This window comes from Fulmarus glacialis, unplaced genomic scaffold (genome assembly GCF_000690835.1).
Source record: "Fulmarus glacialis isolate BGI_N327 unplaced genomic scaffold, ASM69083v1 scaffold5428, whole genome shotgun sequence".
NCBI lineage: Eukaryota > Metazoa > Chordata > Aves > Procellariiformes > Procellariidae > Fulmarus > Fulmarus glacialis.
The window spans coordinates 15,399-35,129 of record NW_009227459.1 but is presented as its reverse complement, the minus strand read 5'-3'; the positions used below and the strand labels follow the sequence as shown (position 1 = coordinate 35,129).

General features: G+C 43.7%; 1 protein-coding gene across 1 annotated transcript; it reads left to right on the top strand.

The window, feature by feature from the left end:
- Positions 1 to 6: 6 nt before the first annotated feature.
- Positions 7 to 4,843, top strand: CCNG2 (cyclin G2; the record flags this gene model as incomplete). Its single annotated transcript, XM_009583143.1, has 7 exons — positions 7 to 60; positions 1,064 to 1,201; positions 2,188 to 2,438; positions 2,613 to 2,691; positions 2,772 to 2,870; positions 3,797 to 4,002; positions 4,501 to 4,843. Coding segments are annotated over 7 exons (960 nt in total), but the record flags the coding sequence as incomplete, so codon positions are not given.
- Positions 4,844 to 19,731: the final 14,888 nt, after the last annotated feature.

Here is a 19,731-nt window from a genome sequence, read left to right as displayed (position 1 = left end):
CAGGAGGGGCGGTTTCAGCCCCGGGAGAAGGGGCTCAGCCTCATCGAGTGCGCCGCCGAGGTGAGGGGAGGGACCGGGGCGCTGGGCTGGGGCAGGCGCGGAGCGAGGAGGCAGCCTCCTCAGGGAAGGAAATACGTGCCTTAGAAAAAATCCGAGCTAGAAGGGAGACGTGCGTTAACTTCGGAAAGTTAATTCTTTCCTCTGTAAACGCCGCTTGCCTTTTGTTTTCGCTCAGTCTTAATCTGTAGTTTTTAACATATCCTACATCATCGAAAAAGTACGACCTACAGGGCAAGTGAAATATTTAGGCGTTTAATACTTACTGTTTAAACTTCGAGTAACACAGAACCAAGAGAAGTGTATTATTTTCGTCTCGGGAGCTTTGTGCCACTGCGTTGTACCACTGCAGGAAAGCTGGGATGTCAAGTAGGCAATTAGCAAATGGGGAAATGACCAGTTTTTCATTAGCAAGGTCTAGGGAAATGAACCTGGAAACACTCAGTGCTTAACAGCAAAAAATAAACTAAGCATAAACATTTCCACGTTAATAACAAGAGTTCCTTACAGAGTTTAGGGCAGGCTTACACTCCTTTGGATGCTTGTGAGTTTTTTGGAAAGGGCCTTAATGTTGAACAAAAAAAGTCTGTGAAATCAGTCTGCTTGTTTGTTTTGAAAGCAGAACTTTTGTCGCTTAAATATTGACATGCAGGCAGAGAGGAGAATAAGCCGAGTTTGGTCATCTCTCTTTCCGTAATGTCAGGAGTCGCCGTGTGCGCACGCACTTGGTAGCTATTGTCTTAAAAAGACAAGCACGTACCTGGAAGTGTGGTTGTGCTGGGTATTGCACCAGTGAGACTCAGGACCTGGCCTTAATCCTTGTACCTTGGGTGTGTTTTGAGTCTCGAGTATCTAAATTAATTTTTTTAAGTTGAGAGAAATAAAGTATTTACGGAAGAAAAGAATCGCTTTCCTTTGATCTAAGTAAAAGACGACTTAGGGAATGAGTCGTCACAGTCATCAGTGCTGCCACTGGCTAATTCTGACTTTGCTTCTCTTGCCATAGAATGAAAATACTCTGTGTCCGAGACAAAGGAATGCCAAGGTGGAAGATCTTTGGAGTCTGACCAACTTTTTCGGTTTTGCAACTGAAACGTTTGTTTTGGCTGTTAATATTCTGGACAGATTCTTGGCTCTTATGAAGGTATTTCGGGGGGGGAGGACCTGCTATAGTGTCAGCTGTGAACTTTCTTGTCTGACAAAAAGGGGAAGATTGTGATCTAGGAGAAGGCTGCAGCTATTTACTCATTCTGTGCTAGCAACATTTCTGAAGTCCTCTTTTGTAAACCAAAAGTTGAGTACAGTTCTTTTTTCTTCTAAAGGCAAGTAGCAGCATGGTTTGTTTCCTCTAATAAGTGTGTGGCCTTCACCAGGTAGATGAAGAAGACTAAGAAAGGAGGAATTAAGAAGGAACAAAACAATTCATGTTACAGGCTATTTCTAGGTGTTAAAGTTAAGCTTAGCGCTAGAACTAATACCGAATAATAATTTCCTGGATGGTTTTTTTTTTGTGTTTGTGCTGCTTTATGGCGGACAATTCAAACCTAAACCAGTTGCCCATTATTATTCCCCATTATTAAGTTGGCAGAAAAACTAAAGTTGCATCAGTTCTCTGGTCTGACTGTCCTTGAGGTTGCACAAAATGTTATGTTGGTACATGGGAGAGAATAGCAGAGGTTGGAACGATTTGTGGAGGGGTAGGACTGCCTAGAACAGGCTCAGGCTGGATTTGCTTAGGCTTTAAATTGAGGGTAAGTGAGCACTGCCGCTTGGAGAAGCGGGGTATTACAGTTCTCACTGCAATTTATTTGTTGCGTAGTGATGTGGAACAAGGTTTCAATAGAGGTGCTCAGCTGTTGAACTGCACTTCCTCTGGCTTAGCTATGGCAGATTGATACTGCTTTATTGGCTCTGCCAGCTGTGTTTTGCTGAAACTTAAGCGATGAAACTAGTTATGACTGGGTGAGGTGTATGAGCTGACTGATGTCGGGCCTAGTTGAGATTAGGAAATCTTTCTATTGAACTGGGAATTTTCCAAACAGCTCGCCTGGGCTGGGTGAGCTGTTGCTGTTTGATACGCATGGTGTTTATGGGGGGGGAAGTATTCATAGTGCTTCCTCTTACTTGTAGGTGAAACCGAAGCATTTATCTTGCATTGGAGTTTGCTGTTTCCAGCTGGCTGCCCGAGTAGTCGAAGAAGAATGCAATATTCCATCTGCTCATGAGATCATCCGGATCAGCCAATGTAAATGCACTGTGTCCGACCTGAAACGGATGGAAAAGATAATTTCAGAAAAGTTGCACTTTGAATTTAAAGCTACTACTGCCTTAACCTTCTTGCACTTGTACCATACTATTGTACTCTGTCATACCTCAGAAAGGTGAGTTGAGTTGCACATTGGTGGTGGCCTGTATGCTTGCTAAGCCCTTTTTCTCTTTAGTTAACTCTTAAATAATTATGGCATTGGCTGTAGAGGGGGCAGCTCCTTGGTTTTTACTTCCTGACAAGTGAATGCCCGTTGATAAAAATACATCTTCTCTTGGGTGTCTTACAGGAAAGAAGTACTGAATCTGGACAAATTGGAAGCACAGCTAAAAGCTTGCAACTGTCGTCTAGTCTTTTCTAAAGCAAAAGTAAGTAGAAGTAGCTTTCTTTGAGTTTTGGATAGATTTTGATTCATGTCATGTTGAGTGGTGTTTTTTTGTCCTTCTAGCCATCTGTCTTGGCCTTGTGCCTTCTCACTCTAGAAGTTCAGACTCTGAAATCTGTTGAGCTGTTTGAGATCCTTCTGCGGGTTCAAAAGCATTCTAAGGTAAATATTTTCTGTGGATTGTTGTAGTTGTTGGGACTGGTGCAGTTAACGATGCACCATGTTACATTTAAGTGACCTCTGCTGTCAGTGTACAATCTTTACAGGTGCTGTTTGGCATCAGCTGAAATAAGCAATGAAAGGGGTCTTTAAGCATCTGTCTGCAACTTGTGTAACTAACATGGTTTTATTGGTAGAATGCCAAATGCAAAAAACGGGTGCTTAGAGAGTGAGATCGGGTAGTCGTTTTGCACTGGCACATCTTGGCTGCTGCCTGGCAAGCAAAAGGATTATCGGTTTAAGAAACTAGCTTAAATGTATAAAATGAGAAGAAATGCTGACCTAATGCCTACATGGTACATGCTTTAACAAGCAGCGGATTTAACTTGTACAGTTCTAGCTGTATGTTCTAGAGAAACTTCCAATTGGTTCATAGGACTACAATGACTGCTGGGCTGGTTGTTCTTTTTGCCTGAATAACTGACTTCGGATTTGTAGCTTCTAGCTGCATACTGTATCAGTTGATGTTCTAAAAGAAGCTTGTCACTTTTACAGTCAAATTGAACTAACACAGTTTCTGCAGGTTGGACATAGTTCCTTAAAGTATCAGATTATGCCATTTTATAGTGGAATAATCTTGGTTTCATTTTTCCTTTGGAAGTGATAGTGGAAATGGTAAAAGCAACTGACAGGCAAACTGTTAACTTGACTTAGACTTCAATGTGGGCATTTCTAGGAGGTGTATAGGAATTCACCTTCGAAAGCGGCCCAACTTTGACAGAGATACCACAGTTACAACTTGCTTTTATCTTGACTGATATTTTTTCAAGTCTTTACTAAGAAGGTAAAGTGGAGGAAGGGGGAGGGGGGGTGTTTATCTTCAGAGCCTGTGTGTAATAGACTGAATAGGTTCTTTTTTTGCTTTTCAGATAAGTGATAGTGACCTACTTTACTGGAGGGAACTGGTCTCGAAATGCCTAGCAGATTATTCTTCTCCTGAATGTTGCAAGCCTGATCATAAAAAGCTAGTTTGGATTGTTTCGAGACGTACAGCCCAGAATCTACAGAACAGTTACTACAGTGTTCCCGAGTTGCCAACGATACCGGAGGGTGGATGTTTCAATGAAAGTGAGAGGTTAGTAAAACTTTTACCAGGTGGTTAATTTGTTAGGAATTCTCATTTTCTGGAAATGTTAATGGCAGTTCTGTATAACTATTCAATACTACTTGAAAAGAATTGCTAGCTTTGAAAATACCGGTGGACGTAAAATACATCTTAAACAGAAGGAAAAAAAATGGCGAACTGTCATTGTGGTGTTGCAAAAGTACAAGTGCTTTGCGGGGTGGGGGGGAGGCATACCTCTTTTTTTGAGGCGGGGAGGCTTACAAGGCATTTTAGTCTTCTAAAGTAATTTATATTTGTTATCTCGAACACCGGCTTCTTGGTTGGTGGGAGATTTTTGGCATTAGGAGAAAGGAAATTGTACCTTGTTACGATTTAAGCCTTAGTGCCGAGAAGCATTTAGATCTGGGATGGTACACTACGAAAAGCTTGCAAGAAAACGCAGTATTGGGGAGTACTTTGCAACTTTCAAGGGGTTATGCTGTGTTTAAATCCTACTGTTCCTTCTAGTGAAGACTCCTGTGAAGATATGAGCAGCGGAGAAGAAAGCCTTAGCAGTTCTCCTCCAAGTGATCTGGAAGGCACCTTCTTTTTTGAACTCAAACCTAAAACTAAGTGGCAAACTCTTAGCTGTCGGTCTTAGCATTAAGTCTTGATTGTATTAGGTTGAGATTTTTAATGCACCATAAAGTCTTTTGGCAATAATAAATGAGGTGGTCATCTGTAAACTGTATTAAGGCAAGAATTGCTGTGGTGTATCAATGCTTTGAATGCCTGCCTTGGTTTTTTTGTTGTTGTAACTTTAAGGAAGAAAAAAAAAAAATGCCATTCAGGTCCCCAGTTCAGCAAAAAAGTTCATGTATATTTCTGTTGTCAACAAGCATAAATGTAGTTCTGTACCTGGTGGTCCAAAATGGTTGGCAGCTGAACGCATTAGCCGTGTGCCCTGGCAGCAACGAAGGCTGGCAGCGTACTGGGCTGTGTTCGCAGGAGCATAGCCAATAGATAGAGGGAAGTAGGTTTTTTCCTGCCTTTCCTTGGCGTTCATTCTCATTTGGAACAGTGTCTGGTTTTGGGCCCAAGATGTTGATCAACTTGTGCAAGTCCAACAGAAAGCTGCCAAGATGGTTAAGCATTTTGGGGCAGAGGACCTGTGAGGAGAGGCTAAGCGAATTGACCTTTTTGAGCCTGGTGAAGTGGCCTTTGGGGGGAAAATGGGATTGAACAGCAGCTTTTTGGTATCTAAGAGGAGGTTGCTGAGGAGGAGATGATTTCAGGGTCTTGACTGAGAAGCGTGGAGCAATAATGAGAGGCTTTCATGAAAATGAAATGTGAAGTTCTGAGTTACTGGAAGAAGTTTGCTCCATGGGGACAAGTCCAGCATGGGAGTGGACCAAGAGCGGCTGTGCAGTCTTTGTCCTGGGAGGTTCTCGGGATTTGACAAGACAAAACCCCGAGCTTGGTTTGAATTCAGCCTTGACCCTGCTTTGAGCAGGAGCTTGGACTAGAGTCCTCTTGAGGGCACCTCCACCCTTTAGTATTTTCGGTTTAGATCGAATTGGCTGGATGGTCATATGGAATTATATGTATACATAGTACCAGGCTGAAATGATTTACTGTCAAATGGGCCAAATGCTGAAACTGCTTTAACACTTCACGTGCTGTGCTCCTTTCCAGCAGGATCTTGAGTTGTGAACTCCAAGTAGAATTTTTTTTTTTTAAAACTTGGTTTTTATAAACTTCAGGAATCCCTGTTTCACAACAGGAGTACGCATGGCAAGAAGGAGGTTTCTAGTCAATAATAGTTTTCACTAAAGGGTAGTGTAAAGCATGTGGCAGGGAGTAATTTCATTTTCTTTAATTCAGATGTTTTCACACTGAAATTCACATTGTGTACTTCAGTGTGTTTAAAATCTTAACTGTTAACATGTCAATCCATACTATTAGCTTGGACTTATTAACATGGTAAATCTTTAAGTCTACATTCCTTTTAATATTTAACCCTTGTAGTTGTTTTTCAGTATATTCATGTTATTGATTGAGTCATAATCAGACTTGTTTGCATGCTGATGTAAAGGAGTTAGTGCAGGAAAAGTTGATATTATGCAGTAATACCAGGTAAATGTGATGTTGATGAAGTAGTTAATGTAATGTTTTTTTCTGAACTTCTTTTTTTGAAGCACAAACTGAAGTATGATTGCGTTTTTCCATATTGAGAACGTGGCTAGGTAGCAAGTGGACTAATTAGCTCAGAATAATGGTGTGAAGTGTGTTGGTGCCAAAGTACAAATGAAGGAGCAAACAAGCTAAAGGCTAATCTGTAGACGCAAGCATTGTTTTAGAACGGTAAGAGCGGTGCCGTAAGTTCATAACTGTTGTGTGATTTCAGTTACCTAAAAATACAAAAAGTTTACAAAAATGTGTATAAAAATGTAAATGCAAAAATGTACAGAAAAAATTTAAAACAAAAAATGAGCAGAAAATACTGTATTTTTTTATGTTATATGTAACTTTTTGTAGGTATGTTGCATGTAGATAGTAATTTATTGTGTACTCTGTATGATATAAATACTGTACATCTGAAGACTTACTAGTGCAAGTCTCTGCGCCTGGAAGCTCACTTCTGAAAGAGTACTTTGGTTATGCGTAACAAACCTACTGAGTCTTGTTTCAGTTGAGAACAAAAATAAACCAAGTGCTGTATTTGTTAACTGGTGTGAGTTACGGTTGGCTACTTGAAGCTTTTGGCTTGCCTTTTTTTGCTATATTGCTTGTATGGTGCTGTAGGTGTGTTCCAGGTTCCCCAGTTCTGGTAAGCAGCTTGCAAAGAAAAAGGAGAGATTTTGGTATGGCTTGCTACTGGATGTGAATCTCTTCTCAGCTTTGCTCCTATCAGTTTTAGAAGCTAGTGTGAGGTGTCTTCTGCTTATCACCCAGCTGCAGCTGGACTCTGTCCTGCTGGGTTGAGGGTTGTGAATGGTGCATTTGCACATCTGGTGAATGGGAGTGGTTAAGTTAGGGGTCACTACAGGCAAAGTGTTCCGGGTTTTGCTGGATTTGTGGTTGCTGCTGTTCGCAGTCCTCTGAGTGAAACTTAGTTTTGGGATATGTCTGCCTCTTGGCAATCAGAAACACCTACAGTAACTCCTCAAAGCCAAACGTGAGCTCGTTTCCCTTTTGTCTCATGCTGCCCATCTTGCCAAAGTATTTCCGAACGGTGCCTATGTGGAAAAAATCAAGGAATAAAAGACTGTAAATTTTTTTTGCCGGTAAAATGTTCCCAACTCTAGAGAGACTGAAAGAGGGAGCCAGGACTTGCACACTCAGCTACCTGCTGAGATGGCTGTAAGGATCATGATAGACCTCTTGCACCTTGTAGCTTGATACAGATCTTCCCTCTTTTTGTCCTTTTTCTTTCTTGTGCGAGGGATGGGGTGAAAAAGCACGAAGGTGCTCCCTCTGCCAGGCCAGCCTGTCTTCCAGCTCTGGCCACCGCTGCTGCGAAGGGAAATCCTGCCTCGGATGTTCCAGCATTGGGGCAGTGTGTGTAGGTGGGGGCTGGGAATGAGTAGGGTGCTGTGAGGGTGACAGTGAGTGCTGTCACTCATTGGCAGGGAGCACGCATGGGAAGAATAGGGTCACTGCTACTGTTAAAATAATCCTCAGTTTTTTCTTCATGGCCGTCATAGCTACTTTTTTTATAATACAGGAACACACTACGAGGCTTCTCACTTCCCACATGTAACAGATGAGGGATGGACAGTTGATACTCCTAAGTTCTGTATGAAATTCCTTCCTGCCTAGTAACTCACATATACCACTGAAAGTCAATTATATCATGGAACTGTTCATCTTTTAAACACGGACTGTAATGTTTTAAGAGCAATGGCTTCCTTGCTGTCTGTTGTGACTGCTTTGAACATGAAAGCTACTGCAGCAAAGATGTTCAGCTTCTACTTCAAAGGTGCCCACTCGGGTCGCTTCAGTACACCTCGCTCAGCAGTCGGCAGATAATGCGTGTGCTGCGTAGGTGGGCTGTTACGAAGGTAGGAAGCCATGGGCAACGTCCCTGGGTTTACTAACAGCTTGTGAGATCAGTCTGTTTAATAAAGCTTGAGGTGTAGCATTCAGCCCCTTTCAAGTTCGTCCCAGCATGAAAAGAAATCTGCTTGCAAGAAGGTTGTCAGGTTTACTCCTGTGGTTTGGTAATTTAGGCTCAACTTTGATTTTGCCGGGTCAGATAGCTGTGTATCCCTCAAAGGAGGTTTGCCTGGCTTTGTTCAAAGAATGGGGCTTTTGGTGGTTGGCTTGTTTTTAATAGCAGAGGTGTACATGGTTTTTAAATGCTGTTTTGGGCTTTCTTGTACCATGAGGTGAAACTTTGAACGCTTGCAGTCTCAAGAGTTTAAATATGTGCTCATTTACATAACTGCCTTGTCAGTAAGACTGGTTTGGGTGGGGGCGGAGGGGGCTGAAAGGCAATGTTACTGTGAGGAAGACGTCCCCTGGGACAGCTGCTAGCTGTACGGTTTCTGCGTGAGCTCTGAGATACTACTCCCTGTGCCTTTATGAGATAGTGTGTTGCCAAACCTATTTCAAGTATAGAGCTGAAGATTCACGTGGGTATAGACAAGCCCTGGGTTCTGAGAGGATCTTGAGATGTTGTCATACTGCTCACCTGCTCTCCTGTGGCTGAACTGGGCCGCTTCTGTTCCTAGTGAATTGTCATTCCATAATTAAGTAATGATAATGGCCTTTTAAACAGGAAACTTGACTTCTCCGCCACTTGGATACGTAACAAGTGACACGGAGCAATAAAATCTTTCAGCATAAATCAGTCGGTGTGTTCAGGCCCTGGTCTCTTAACAGCTCGCCATTTTTTCTGGTGGAATAAATAATCATGTTTCTGTTGGCCAGTGCTTAGAGCAGGCTCTGCGCTTGACTGTAGCATGAAAGGCTGAACCATATGGTAAAGGAAACAGTTGATCTAAAAGGCAGCGCTGCCTCACAATCTCATACCACTTCTTTGCTTGCTTGCTTGTGGATGGGCTGGGCTAATAGGTGAATACCTTATTCTTGTGATACGAGTTAGCTATCAGGGCTTTGAAACTCAGCAAAATGTGAATCAGTAGATACTGGGGCAAGACCAGAAACCAGCTTCTGCAGTTTCCAGTTCCCTATATGTTGCTTAGGGCCTTTAACAAGCGAAAATGTCTGTTTCCATTTCCAAACAATGTCTAACTTGCAGCTGCTGTCTTCAGCTCCCTGAAGACTTGATGCATGTGAGATGGATGACTCACAAGAGATTATAAGGATGTACTCCAGGGACCAGCAAAATGTGCTTTGCTAGCATACATGCTCGGAGAGCAAGATCTGTTTTGCTGTGCAGAAGTTGCTGGATATGTTTACGCCTAAGCAGCAGTTCCACCTTCACGGGGGAGAGACGGGAGGAGAGATGAATAGCAGTGGATCTGTAAGTATAGCTGAGCAAAGCCGGCGCTGGGTGTTACTGTTCAACTGAACTGCATACCTTCTTATAAACAGCAAAAGGCATGGTTTGACTTCAGGTCTCAACTGTCAGGTTTTGAGTTCCTGCTTTGAATTCCTGTTGTGTAAAAGCTTTTCTGGAAAAGAGTCAGAATAGAGATGAGATAATGTCTAACATATGTGCTGACAGAACTGCCATTACTAACTAGCTTCACAAAATGGCCACTGTTTTTGCTGAAGCAGAAGTAATAGTAAACTAGTGTAAAGCAAGAGTACGTGGAGGTAAGCGTGCAAGTCATCAGTTGGGACAGCTGAGAGAAACTGCCTATGATAATAAAACATTAGACTGGAAGGTCTTAGCTCTAACTATGGTCCCTGTCTACTATGTATCATATGAGCAGATAATCGGTATTATTTATCTTAAAATACATGTTACAACTGTGGTGTGTCACATAGCCTTACTTCATGGCTTCAGCCTGTAAGCGTCTAGTGTCGTGCGTATACTAAAAGGAGAAAGTTGCCATAACAACTGAATGAAATCAATTAGAGTAATAAGCAATTAAAATCTCATCCTTAGTGTTGCATAAACATAGCATTTTGCTCATGAATTATTAGTAACCTTGCCTCTAGACCTGTATGTTCTGTTCCTGATTTGCAATTTCAACAATTTTTGAATTAATGAAGCATTTCATTTCTCCTTCAAAGAGTGCTGGTGGGGTTTTTCTTGGCTGCAGCAAGTACGTCTTCATCAGAGAGATGTGAACACTATTAAAACATCCAAATGAAGAAAGCATTCATGATGGGATTTCCAGAGCACTCGGGGCTGGCTTCGTTCCCACCTGGTGAAGTCAATGGGAGAACTAGCCTATGGTGAGAAATTTTGTCCTGGACCTCGAAAGGCAAATGCAGCTCTTTCCTCTGTCACACGCTTCCTCCTTGACCTTCTGCGTATTCCTGAATCTCTCGCTTCCTTTGTTCCCCCTCAGTAGAACAAAGATAAGAATAGCTCCTTACTGTAGTTCTCAGTTGTCAAGGATAAATCAGCTGAAAATAGAGAACTACATAGCTGTTGTGGAAAGGCAGGATGCCGAAGGGCCCATGAGAGAGTAGGGCTTGCAGACTTTGGTGGGAGTAGAGCTAGGCCACCTGTCTCTTCCCAGTGGGTCATTTCAGTGCTCCTATATAAAGACGTGCCCGGGCAGGGATTCACGCTCAAATGTAATGTTGCCTTTGCTAGCATGGCAGGACCGGTGTTAGGACCAGCTGATAACATCCCCCGTCTGCCCCAGTTGCTGTGGGAGGGTGTATTCAGCATTTTTCAAGTACAGATACCCTCTGTTTGCTGGGAAGGTCCTGTGCCGTGCCTTGAAGGGTACCATTTCTTTAACAGCCTTGTGTGTGCACCTAGAGCTTTACCCACTGTGCGTCACATGCGAATATGCGGCCCAAGCTAAAGGCAGTTGCGGTTGTGCAAGTTAGGCAGTGGTGGAAATGCAACATCTCTGTTTACTTTGCAAGGGCCTGTATGCTTGTTCTCTGAGGATTTCGTGTAGCTGTGGGTGAAATGTTTCAAAGGTTAGAGTTGAATTTATAATCCTAAGTCTACAAGGAACTTTGGAAAACATTACTGTGATTTAAATAGCAGTCTTCTCATGTACAGTGACTGAGCCAGGGTTCTATGTTAGGGAGCAAAAGGACTTGACGTGATCCCTGGTTTTGGCTTGCTGTCCTGCCGAGATTACAAAAGCCAAGGCCAGTAGTCTAATGGTTTGTGCTGCAGATGATCAGAAGCTAGGTGCGGTTTACATGCCAACTCCTTGCCCAAGGTGTTGGCACGGTGTCAGACAAATAGGAGCGGAAAGCTGTTCTGTGACAAAGAGCAAAGCAGCGTGCTCCTCCCTCGCTGTATCAGGAGAGAAAAGGGACACTGCAGGTCCCTATTGATGCTCTATGCTCCGGCAGCAGCTGCGTGCTGTCCCTCACTCAAACCATGCTGTAAGAAGCAGTTATAGTGTATTGTTCATGAGGCCGAGACCTCCTTTTCTTGGAATGCCACTTAGCAAATTCAGCAGTGCCATCTGACTAGAGGCACTGTCCAGTGCATCCAGAGGTCACCTGTCTGATGCCTTTTGCTTTTCTAAGCTTTTTTTGTTCCATTAAATGTAATCCTGCCACCTTTAACCTGTCTGGGCAATCGGGAAGAGCCACACACTCAATGCTGTAAATGCAACATGAGCTACTTCTATCAGTTGTGAAATGGAATGTGGCTCCATTGAAGGAATTTGGTTTTGTTCTATTCTCAGGATGTGTACTTTGATCGGTTACCTTCACAGCCTACCGTTGCCACTGGAATAGCTGTTGTAGTGTTCTTACAAGCCCAAGTTAAGGATTCACTCCTGCACCCCAAACTCTCTAATTCCACGTTAGTTCTCAGGGTGTCGTTTTCTTTAACATCAAGCAAGTGATGGTGATGACGCATACTGCTCCGATCAGTATGCATGTACACCCTGTGGCTTTTAATGCTTAGGAAAACATGGATCTCTGTTTCATTGTAAAAAACACGTGCACCTTCTCCTGCCAAGCAGAGGGGAACGCACAGTCGTATAACATGACAAATGTTTGCTCATAGTTAGCTGAGTGCTAGACAGCTATTACGTATGTTTATCATTGGGATGGGAGATGCCTTTGCCCAAGGTATGTTAAATGGGGGAATGTTCTTTGAAAATAATCCCTGGTGTGAATGTTTGGCATGAGGGCTGGCTTCCATCTGAGGGTCTGGGTCCTGAGATTTTCTTATCTGGATGAACAGAGCGTATCTCACGGATTTGCTCAGAAGTACGGTTAGAAATCAGTACCATTTTCTTTTCTCCACAACTTTTTCCAAACAAGGTAGCTGTAGTATTAATATTGGGACTGTACCAAAAACTTACTTTCTTACGATTTTACATACCCATTGCTTGCTTTTAAGGCTGATCTTCGGGTAACTGGCAAAGACTGGGGCATTCTATTTTTATGGGCAGCCTATGGACTATTCTTAAAGTGCATGCCATGCCTTAAATAACCAAGTGGGGGGAAATGCACTTCCACTCTTCTTCCGTGGTTTGGTTCAGGAGGTGAATAGACAAGGGTTAGTGCAGAAGAGAGCTCTTCCAGTGATGAGCACAACACAGGCTTTCTGGTGTGCACTGAGACAGTGCAGAAAATGGTTGAACACTGGTGATCTTCCACAAGTTTCTAAGAGGAACAGACCATTTTGGTTTTTTCCTTTGGCAGCCTATAGGATTATTTTGGTTTTCTAGAGGAGGGTTTTGGAGGCAGGGGGGTTGGGTTTGTCTTTCCACTCTGCAGCTATACATCTTAGCACTTAAAAAAAAGGAAGAGGGAAGGAGAAGGAGGAATACTGTGCTAAGTGTTGGACCTTGCTTATAACATCCTTGTTTATATACCAGTTGTGTACTGATACAGTCACTGCTTGCAGGTAAGTTTCCTAAGGCTGTGGCCATGGTTTTCTAGAAGAGGGCCTGTCTCCTTTACTGTCGTCCGTGGCTGTTAAGGGTATGCGGCTTCCTACAGTCTGGAAAGGCTGGTTAAGGCGTTTGACTGGCAGGAAGATGATACGGGCTGGATTCTTAGCTTTGTTTTCGGTTTTCAGCATGATTTTTGAGTAGCTGCTGTCCCACCCTATAGAAATTTAGCTAACTGTTGTCCCATTTGCAAAATGAGAATGATAATCTCTCTTTATCTTTTTTGTGTACTTGGCATGTTACTGCAGCGAACCAAGTGCTGTGCGCTTACTTGCTGTGTAGGTAGTGTATCTTATTTCCATTTGCATATAGCAGTCTCACCTGGTATTTTCGGATACAGCTACATAGAAAAGATCACTGTAATTAAGGGCTGTTTTGTTGGCTATAATAATGTCTGGTTTCTTATCCTCTCATCTACTAGCTGATTTAATAAACAAGAACTTACCTGTGGTGGTAGCTTAGCACTCTTCTCAGATCTCCAGGATGAATACGGATTAATTCCTTCCAGGGGAGTAACAGCGGCTTTAACTTCCACTGGTGTCTAATCTCTGCGACAGTGCCTCTGATTCTCTGCTTTCTTCAAGTAACCTGGCAGCAACATTTGACTCCTGAGCACCTACAGTCAAGTGTAATCCTTCAGATTTTCTTCTCTGGATTGATTTAGCATCAGAGCATTTAGTCCAGAGCTCCTGGTTACATGTCACTGTGCGTTCTCCAGTGTTTTCCCTCTTCCACCTTTCAGGTCCTCCAGCAAGGTGGTCCTGGAGGCAAAATCTCAGTCCGGACGGACATGCATGCTCACTGGCCCAGAGCTTCTGGTCAGATTCAGCTACCAAAGGCATCAGGAGCTGGGGCTCATGCTGTATTTTGTCACCTGCTTCTTTTCTTCCCCAGGGACTATTTCAGCACTCCTAGGACATGAGGACCTGAGAGAGAGAGCAAAATCAAAACAGCTACGGGCTTAACAGGTCCAAGCCTGCTGCCCAGCTCAACTGGGTTTTGTGATAACATGGTCCTCAGGGTGCAGCGGGCAGCTTTGACTCAGCAGGGGATTTGGCCCAGGACATTTGCTGATAAGCTTTGATCTCGCCAGGCCATAGTTAAAAGCAGAAAAACCACTGGATCTTAGATGTGTAGTGGAAGAAAAAGCAGGCAATTAAGCTGTTTGATGATCAGAGAATGGTACTGTACAAAGAGGGGACCTTTTTATTCCTACTTCGCTGATCAGATAGGCTGCTGGCAGCTGCACGTGCAGTAACCATGTATTCACAAATGTAAGTTTGGGGGATTAGATGCAATTAATTGTCCTGTGCAGCCATTCCTGTGCAGAATGCTGCTATTCAGTGTCTGGGTTTAGAAAACATTTCTTAAGGATATCTCTCTCTTCCTGAATGAACCACTTTGGATCCCTCTCTTTAGTCTCTCCAAAAAGAGACAATGTCTATCTGAGACAGTGACTGCAAAGGGCTCAGCTGTGTCCTATTAGCTCCTTTAGGGGGGACCTTTAGCTCCTTTAGGGGGGAAAGAGGCTGCTGGATGTGTGCCGTTTTATAGATATGCCCTGCTATTAGAAGCAATCAACACATCTCTGGGCCCGAAGGGAAGAGCAGGCAGTGGCTGCAGCTCCAAGAGCACCGTGCTCTTGGAGTACCTGGAGTACCAGGAGAGGCGGGGAGAAGCAAGAGCCAGCAGTGTGAATATACTGAGGACATGAGCAGTTTGGAAGGCCTTTCTCTGCAAATCAGCAGTCTGGAGAAAGATCTCGCTAGTCAGTATTTCCAAATGCCCTTGGAATGAGAAAGAAGCCTGGTAGCCGCCTCAGGAGTTTATGGAGACTGATGCTAGCATTAGAGAGGCTGGACTGTGGCAGGAGCAAAGGTAAATCTATGCTGCAACCCACAAAGAGGCATCTGAGCTGGCTTTGCAGGTATACCCTGAGGGGGAACCAAGGTCACTTAGTGCTGCTTTTTACCATTTCTTACCGTCACTTTCAGAGCAGCAGGTTGCTGTACAGGTGAGGACAAAATTCTCTCTTTCCCAACTACGTAACACTGAATTTGAAAAATCTCTCAATCCTTTCGTTCTTTTCCCTTTTTCCCTTGGAAGACGAGATGAACAAAGCCCTTCAGCCTCCCTTTTTCTAGAATTCATCCGAGTGCCCTGGGCAGGATCTTCAGCCAGCCTTCTTGATAGAGCGCTGTTCTTCAAACGCAGATAGGGATTGTTGAACTTTTGCAGGGCTGGACTTTCCCCAGGTGCTCAGCACTAACCTAGGCCCTGCTGTCCTCGCTGATGCCACTGAGGGCTTTCTTGCAGGTCCCACCTTAACACGCCTAACTGTCTCCATAAGAAACGCACCCCTCAAATGCGTATCCATTGCACACAAATGCAGAGCTGCAAGAAGGTTGATGAGGGGTTAGCATTTACTATGGGATGCTCTAGAGGCCAACCTATTAACTGGCATGTAATTCTCAATAAAAAAGATTAGCATAGCTTCAGATTTCTACAGAAAGCGGCTAAAGGCTTGACTGTTAAATGAAGTCCTATTTACGCTGTGCTGGTTACAGTGATGGACATTTAAATCAGTGTTTATTTGGACATTTTTTTTTTACTGTCACAGTTGTTGGAAAGAGACTTCGTGTAATGGAGAATTTGCTAACTCTCCTGCTCTATTTAATGGGCTTTGATCACAGTTGCCATAGAAGCCTGCCTTCTGAATGCCCCTGTGATTCATCTGTTACAGAAGGTCCATGTGAAGTTACAGGGCTGAACTCTTCCTCTATATAGCTGTCAGTCCTCAGAGGGTTAAAGCCATGCCGGCTCCGGTCATAAATAATTTTCTGCTTCACTGGGGTGCAAGTTTTTATGTTACTGCTTTTTTTAGATCTTTTCAGGCCAATCTTTTGGACGCTGCGGCGTGTGGAGCATTGAGGTCTACGCTGGACGTGGCTTGATGTTGCTGCTCTGTGATGAGTTTATATCTTTTGGCTTTATTTCTTGAGCTGTGAGCAGGAAACAACTCCTTTTTTATTAAGCAGTAGTAGATGACAGTGCTCTCTATCTGGTACTTATCCCTCAAGTGATGTCCTGTGTGCCTTACATTATATAAAAGGCAAATAAAATGCTTTGTGAAATGTATTGCTTCTTGGAGGTGTTAGGTTGTCAGCTGTGGAGATCAAAGTCCTTTTTCAAGTAGCTAACAGCAGCACACACTTTTCTGTACTTCCTCTTGTCCGAGCTTCAAACGCGACCTCAAGAAGCTGTTTTTTTCCATAGCATGTTAGTGCTATGGAAACTTACCCAGCTGAGTAAAGCCACTTTCCCGCCTGGTTGGAAAACCCTGCCCATCTGCATGCAGAATTTGTCCTGGTCGTTTGCAAGGCAACTAGTTCTGTATGAAAGAAGCTGCGTATCCCTGGGCTACTGCCTCTGTCAGTGTTGCGTGTGTGAGGCTCAGTCTTGTAGTGTCATCTTGGCTATGTAATAGTGAAAGGACTGGATTAGTCCTTGTGTTTTTGTATCACCCAAGGATACCCAGGATTCACTATTTCTGGAGAAGCTGAAGAAGGGGAGGTAGGTAGCTACAGGGATTCGCTTTTGCAGTAGTTCTTGTAACACATTCACAGTAAATCTTAAGTCTGGAGCACAGCCGGTCTGTGTTCTGGCTGCCAGTCCACCTTCATTGGATCCCGTAAGAACCTAACTCGGGCTGGTGGATCGCCTGTCTCCTCCAACAGTAATGTGGGCTGGGCTGTATTTGTAGAGCTTGCTGTTGAAGCAGAGATTGCTCCTTCGACACGAAGCATACATGTTATATGTAAGTCCTTGAACAATACAGCTCAAGTAGGACTGTTCAAGTTTCTAGCAGAGGAGATGTACAGGGGCTATTTGGATGCCAAACTGGAGCATCGTTATTCCACTTCCGTGCAGAGAATGTGGTTTTCCCAGTAGCTGAACACCTCCATCTGCCACTACTTTCTGAAGGAGTTTAAGAGATTTGTGAGCTCCGAAACTCAGGTCTCGTACGTCCTAGGGTTATGCCAGAGGGAAAACTTTGTATATTAAATACCTAATCATCACCTAAGTTTTGCAAATGCTTGCTTGAGTAAGTTCTTATTGTAGTAACAGGTTTTTGAAAACAAGCAAGCAAACAAAACTGTCCTGCATTACGGTGGGCTGAATAAAAACGAAGTCATAATACTCCTGAATTTCAGGAAGTCTGAAATTCAAATCTGCACTTTGAGTCTGGGCCAGTCTTTTAATTTCCATTTCAGAAGTGGAAATACCCCACAGCAGATTGAGCCAGGAATAATTGGCCAGACCTCGTGTCTTAATAGGAAGTTTTGAGCAGATGGATTATAAGCAAAGATGACAAGGTATAACATGGAGAACATCTATTTTACCATTTTATCTTCAGTCGCAAGCAGTTTTAGAGCTGATAAGTGATGCTGATTGTTTTGTTTGTATGTGAAGGGAGGAGGATCTAAGCTGGAGCACAATTTCCAGAGAGTCTGGGCTTAGAAGAAGCCTTTTCCCATGCCCTATCAAGGCCAGAGGAGGAAGGTCAGATTGTGGACATAAGACTCTCTCATTAAAGGACTGAAAATAAACTATTTTGAGAAGCATATAAAAAAAAAAATTGAAGGATGAAAGGTGACTGGTGATTCATCTCCACTTTGGCATGTAGCCAAGCCCATCCTTGAAACATGGGTCCCCCATACCATAAAGCTGTGACAATTGGCTCCGCATAGCCATCCATTATGCTAGCATTTGGTTCCCAAAATTCTGACCTAGCAAAACGCTAACTCGAGCCACGCAAGCCCAGTTAATACCGCTGTGGAACAGCCTTCAGCCTGGTCTCCAGCTCCGTGCTTTGGGCTGATCCGGTTAGCTTTGTGAAGGAGGTCAGTTGTCCTCTGTCGCAACATACTCTGCTGTGTCCTAACAGCAGAGTATTAGAAAATAGTTTGTTTTCACTTTCCTTTCACCTCAGCTGTAATTTTTTTTTCCTATTTGGTTCCAGTACAGTATTTCTTTCTCAGTTCACTATTGCCTTCCCTGGCCTTCATCAGATAAGGTCTTGCTTAAGCAATAGGCTTGTTATGGTTAAGCAGCCTGTGTGGGATATGAAAACCCAGGCTGGGGGAGCGCTTCTTCCCCCATTTCTAGCATAATTAAGGCATGTAAATCTTTTTGGTACATGTTTGGAAATGTATCTAACCGTGATTACTTACTTGAACCTCTTGATGGCATTGCCATGCCCTTCTGGGTAAAAAAACAGGACAACTTATGTCCCTGCCAGCGGTTTAAAATTCTCAAAATGCTTTCTGTTGTTAAGGGCAGCAACACTTTAATCTTGCCAAATAAAGAGAAACAAAAGAGAGATGTGAACAAGAAGTTGGTGGGTTTTTTATCTTCCCGGAGTTGGGAAACTGTTGGAGGACAGTTTCCTATATGACAAAAAAAGCAACAGAGGATGCCTTTGCTATTTATGTGGTCGCTTGATAATGGCAAAATACCAGCGCTTGTCATGGATAAGCTATCAGACTGTTTCCATGAGAAAGATTTGGACAGAAATCCAAGCTCGGAGGTAGAATTTGTAGTTTTAAGTGGGTTGATACAATAGGTAGTTGCTGATTAACATGCGCTTGCTCACCGGTGGCAGATAAATTTGCAGCAGCAGGTATAACCCTACAGCGTACTGTTGCTGCCTTAGCCATAAAGGATGTAAGCAAGCGAGAGGTACCATGTCTCGCACCACCAGTGGTGCCTGTGCCCAGTCTCGCAGAGGAATTGTTGTCTTTCTCTGGGGCTGTTCATTTACAGTCTTCCGGTGAAATTGTTGCTGAGAGCTGGGAAAGATCCAATCCGGTGTAGCCAGGTGCCTTTCAAGCCCTTTCTTTCAAGCACACTTGATAACTCAGATGCAACTGTTTTGCAAAACCAAGCCAATCCCTTATTCATAGTGTATTACAAAGATTGGAGGCCTTTATTCTCCTGCCTACTTCCAAGTTTACATCCACAACCCACCCAAACCTCTCTTGGGCTTTTATAGACGGCTTGACTGCCTACCTACCCCTTTCCCAGTTGTGTTGTGGGCTGGCCTGTCTTCATAGGAGCAGATGACAATGTGACCACAAAATGCTCCTTAGGGGATGTCATACTCACTTTACACATGTGTTGCTCAGCACCACCGACACCAGCAAAATCATTTCAGCTCAAAACCTGAGCAACGAGGGCAGGGTCGGTCCCTTTCAGAGGACAGGCGTTCTGGTGTAATCTCACACTGATACTCAGCCAAATCAGTCCTCCTGATTTTGAAACAGCATAGATAGGCGAGCTTCTGCAAGCTAAGAGCTGGCCAAAGCATGCCCACAATGACCTCTTGGTGAAGCACAAAGTGCTCAAGCCGAGACACAAACGTTCTCTGTTTGCTTACGCCTTGTGCTAGACTGATAAGAGTTACAGAGCCACTAAACCTGCAGGGCCAGTGGTTATACAGGGAAGAAGTGCTGAGTGACAGCTGTCACTAGTCTATAAAATAGCTTGTTTGGGGAGGAAGGGGCAAAGAGAAGTCACTTAGCCATCCCATTTGTTTAAATTTAGAAGAGGGAGCTGCAGATTATAAAAAGGGGTCTGTGGCTGTCTGTAATTTTTAAATGGTGGGGCCTAATTTGAGGGAAGGCTGGGTGGAAATGCAGAGAGGCAAGACGGGTTAGGGAAATGGCAG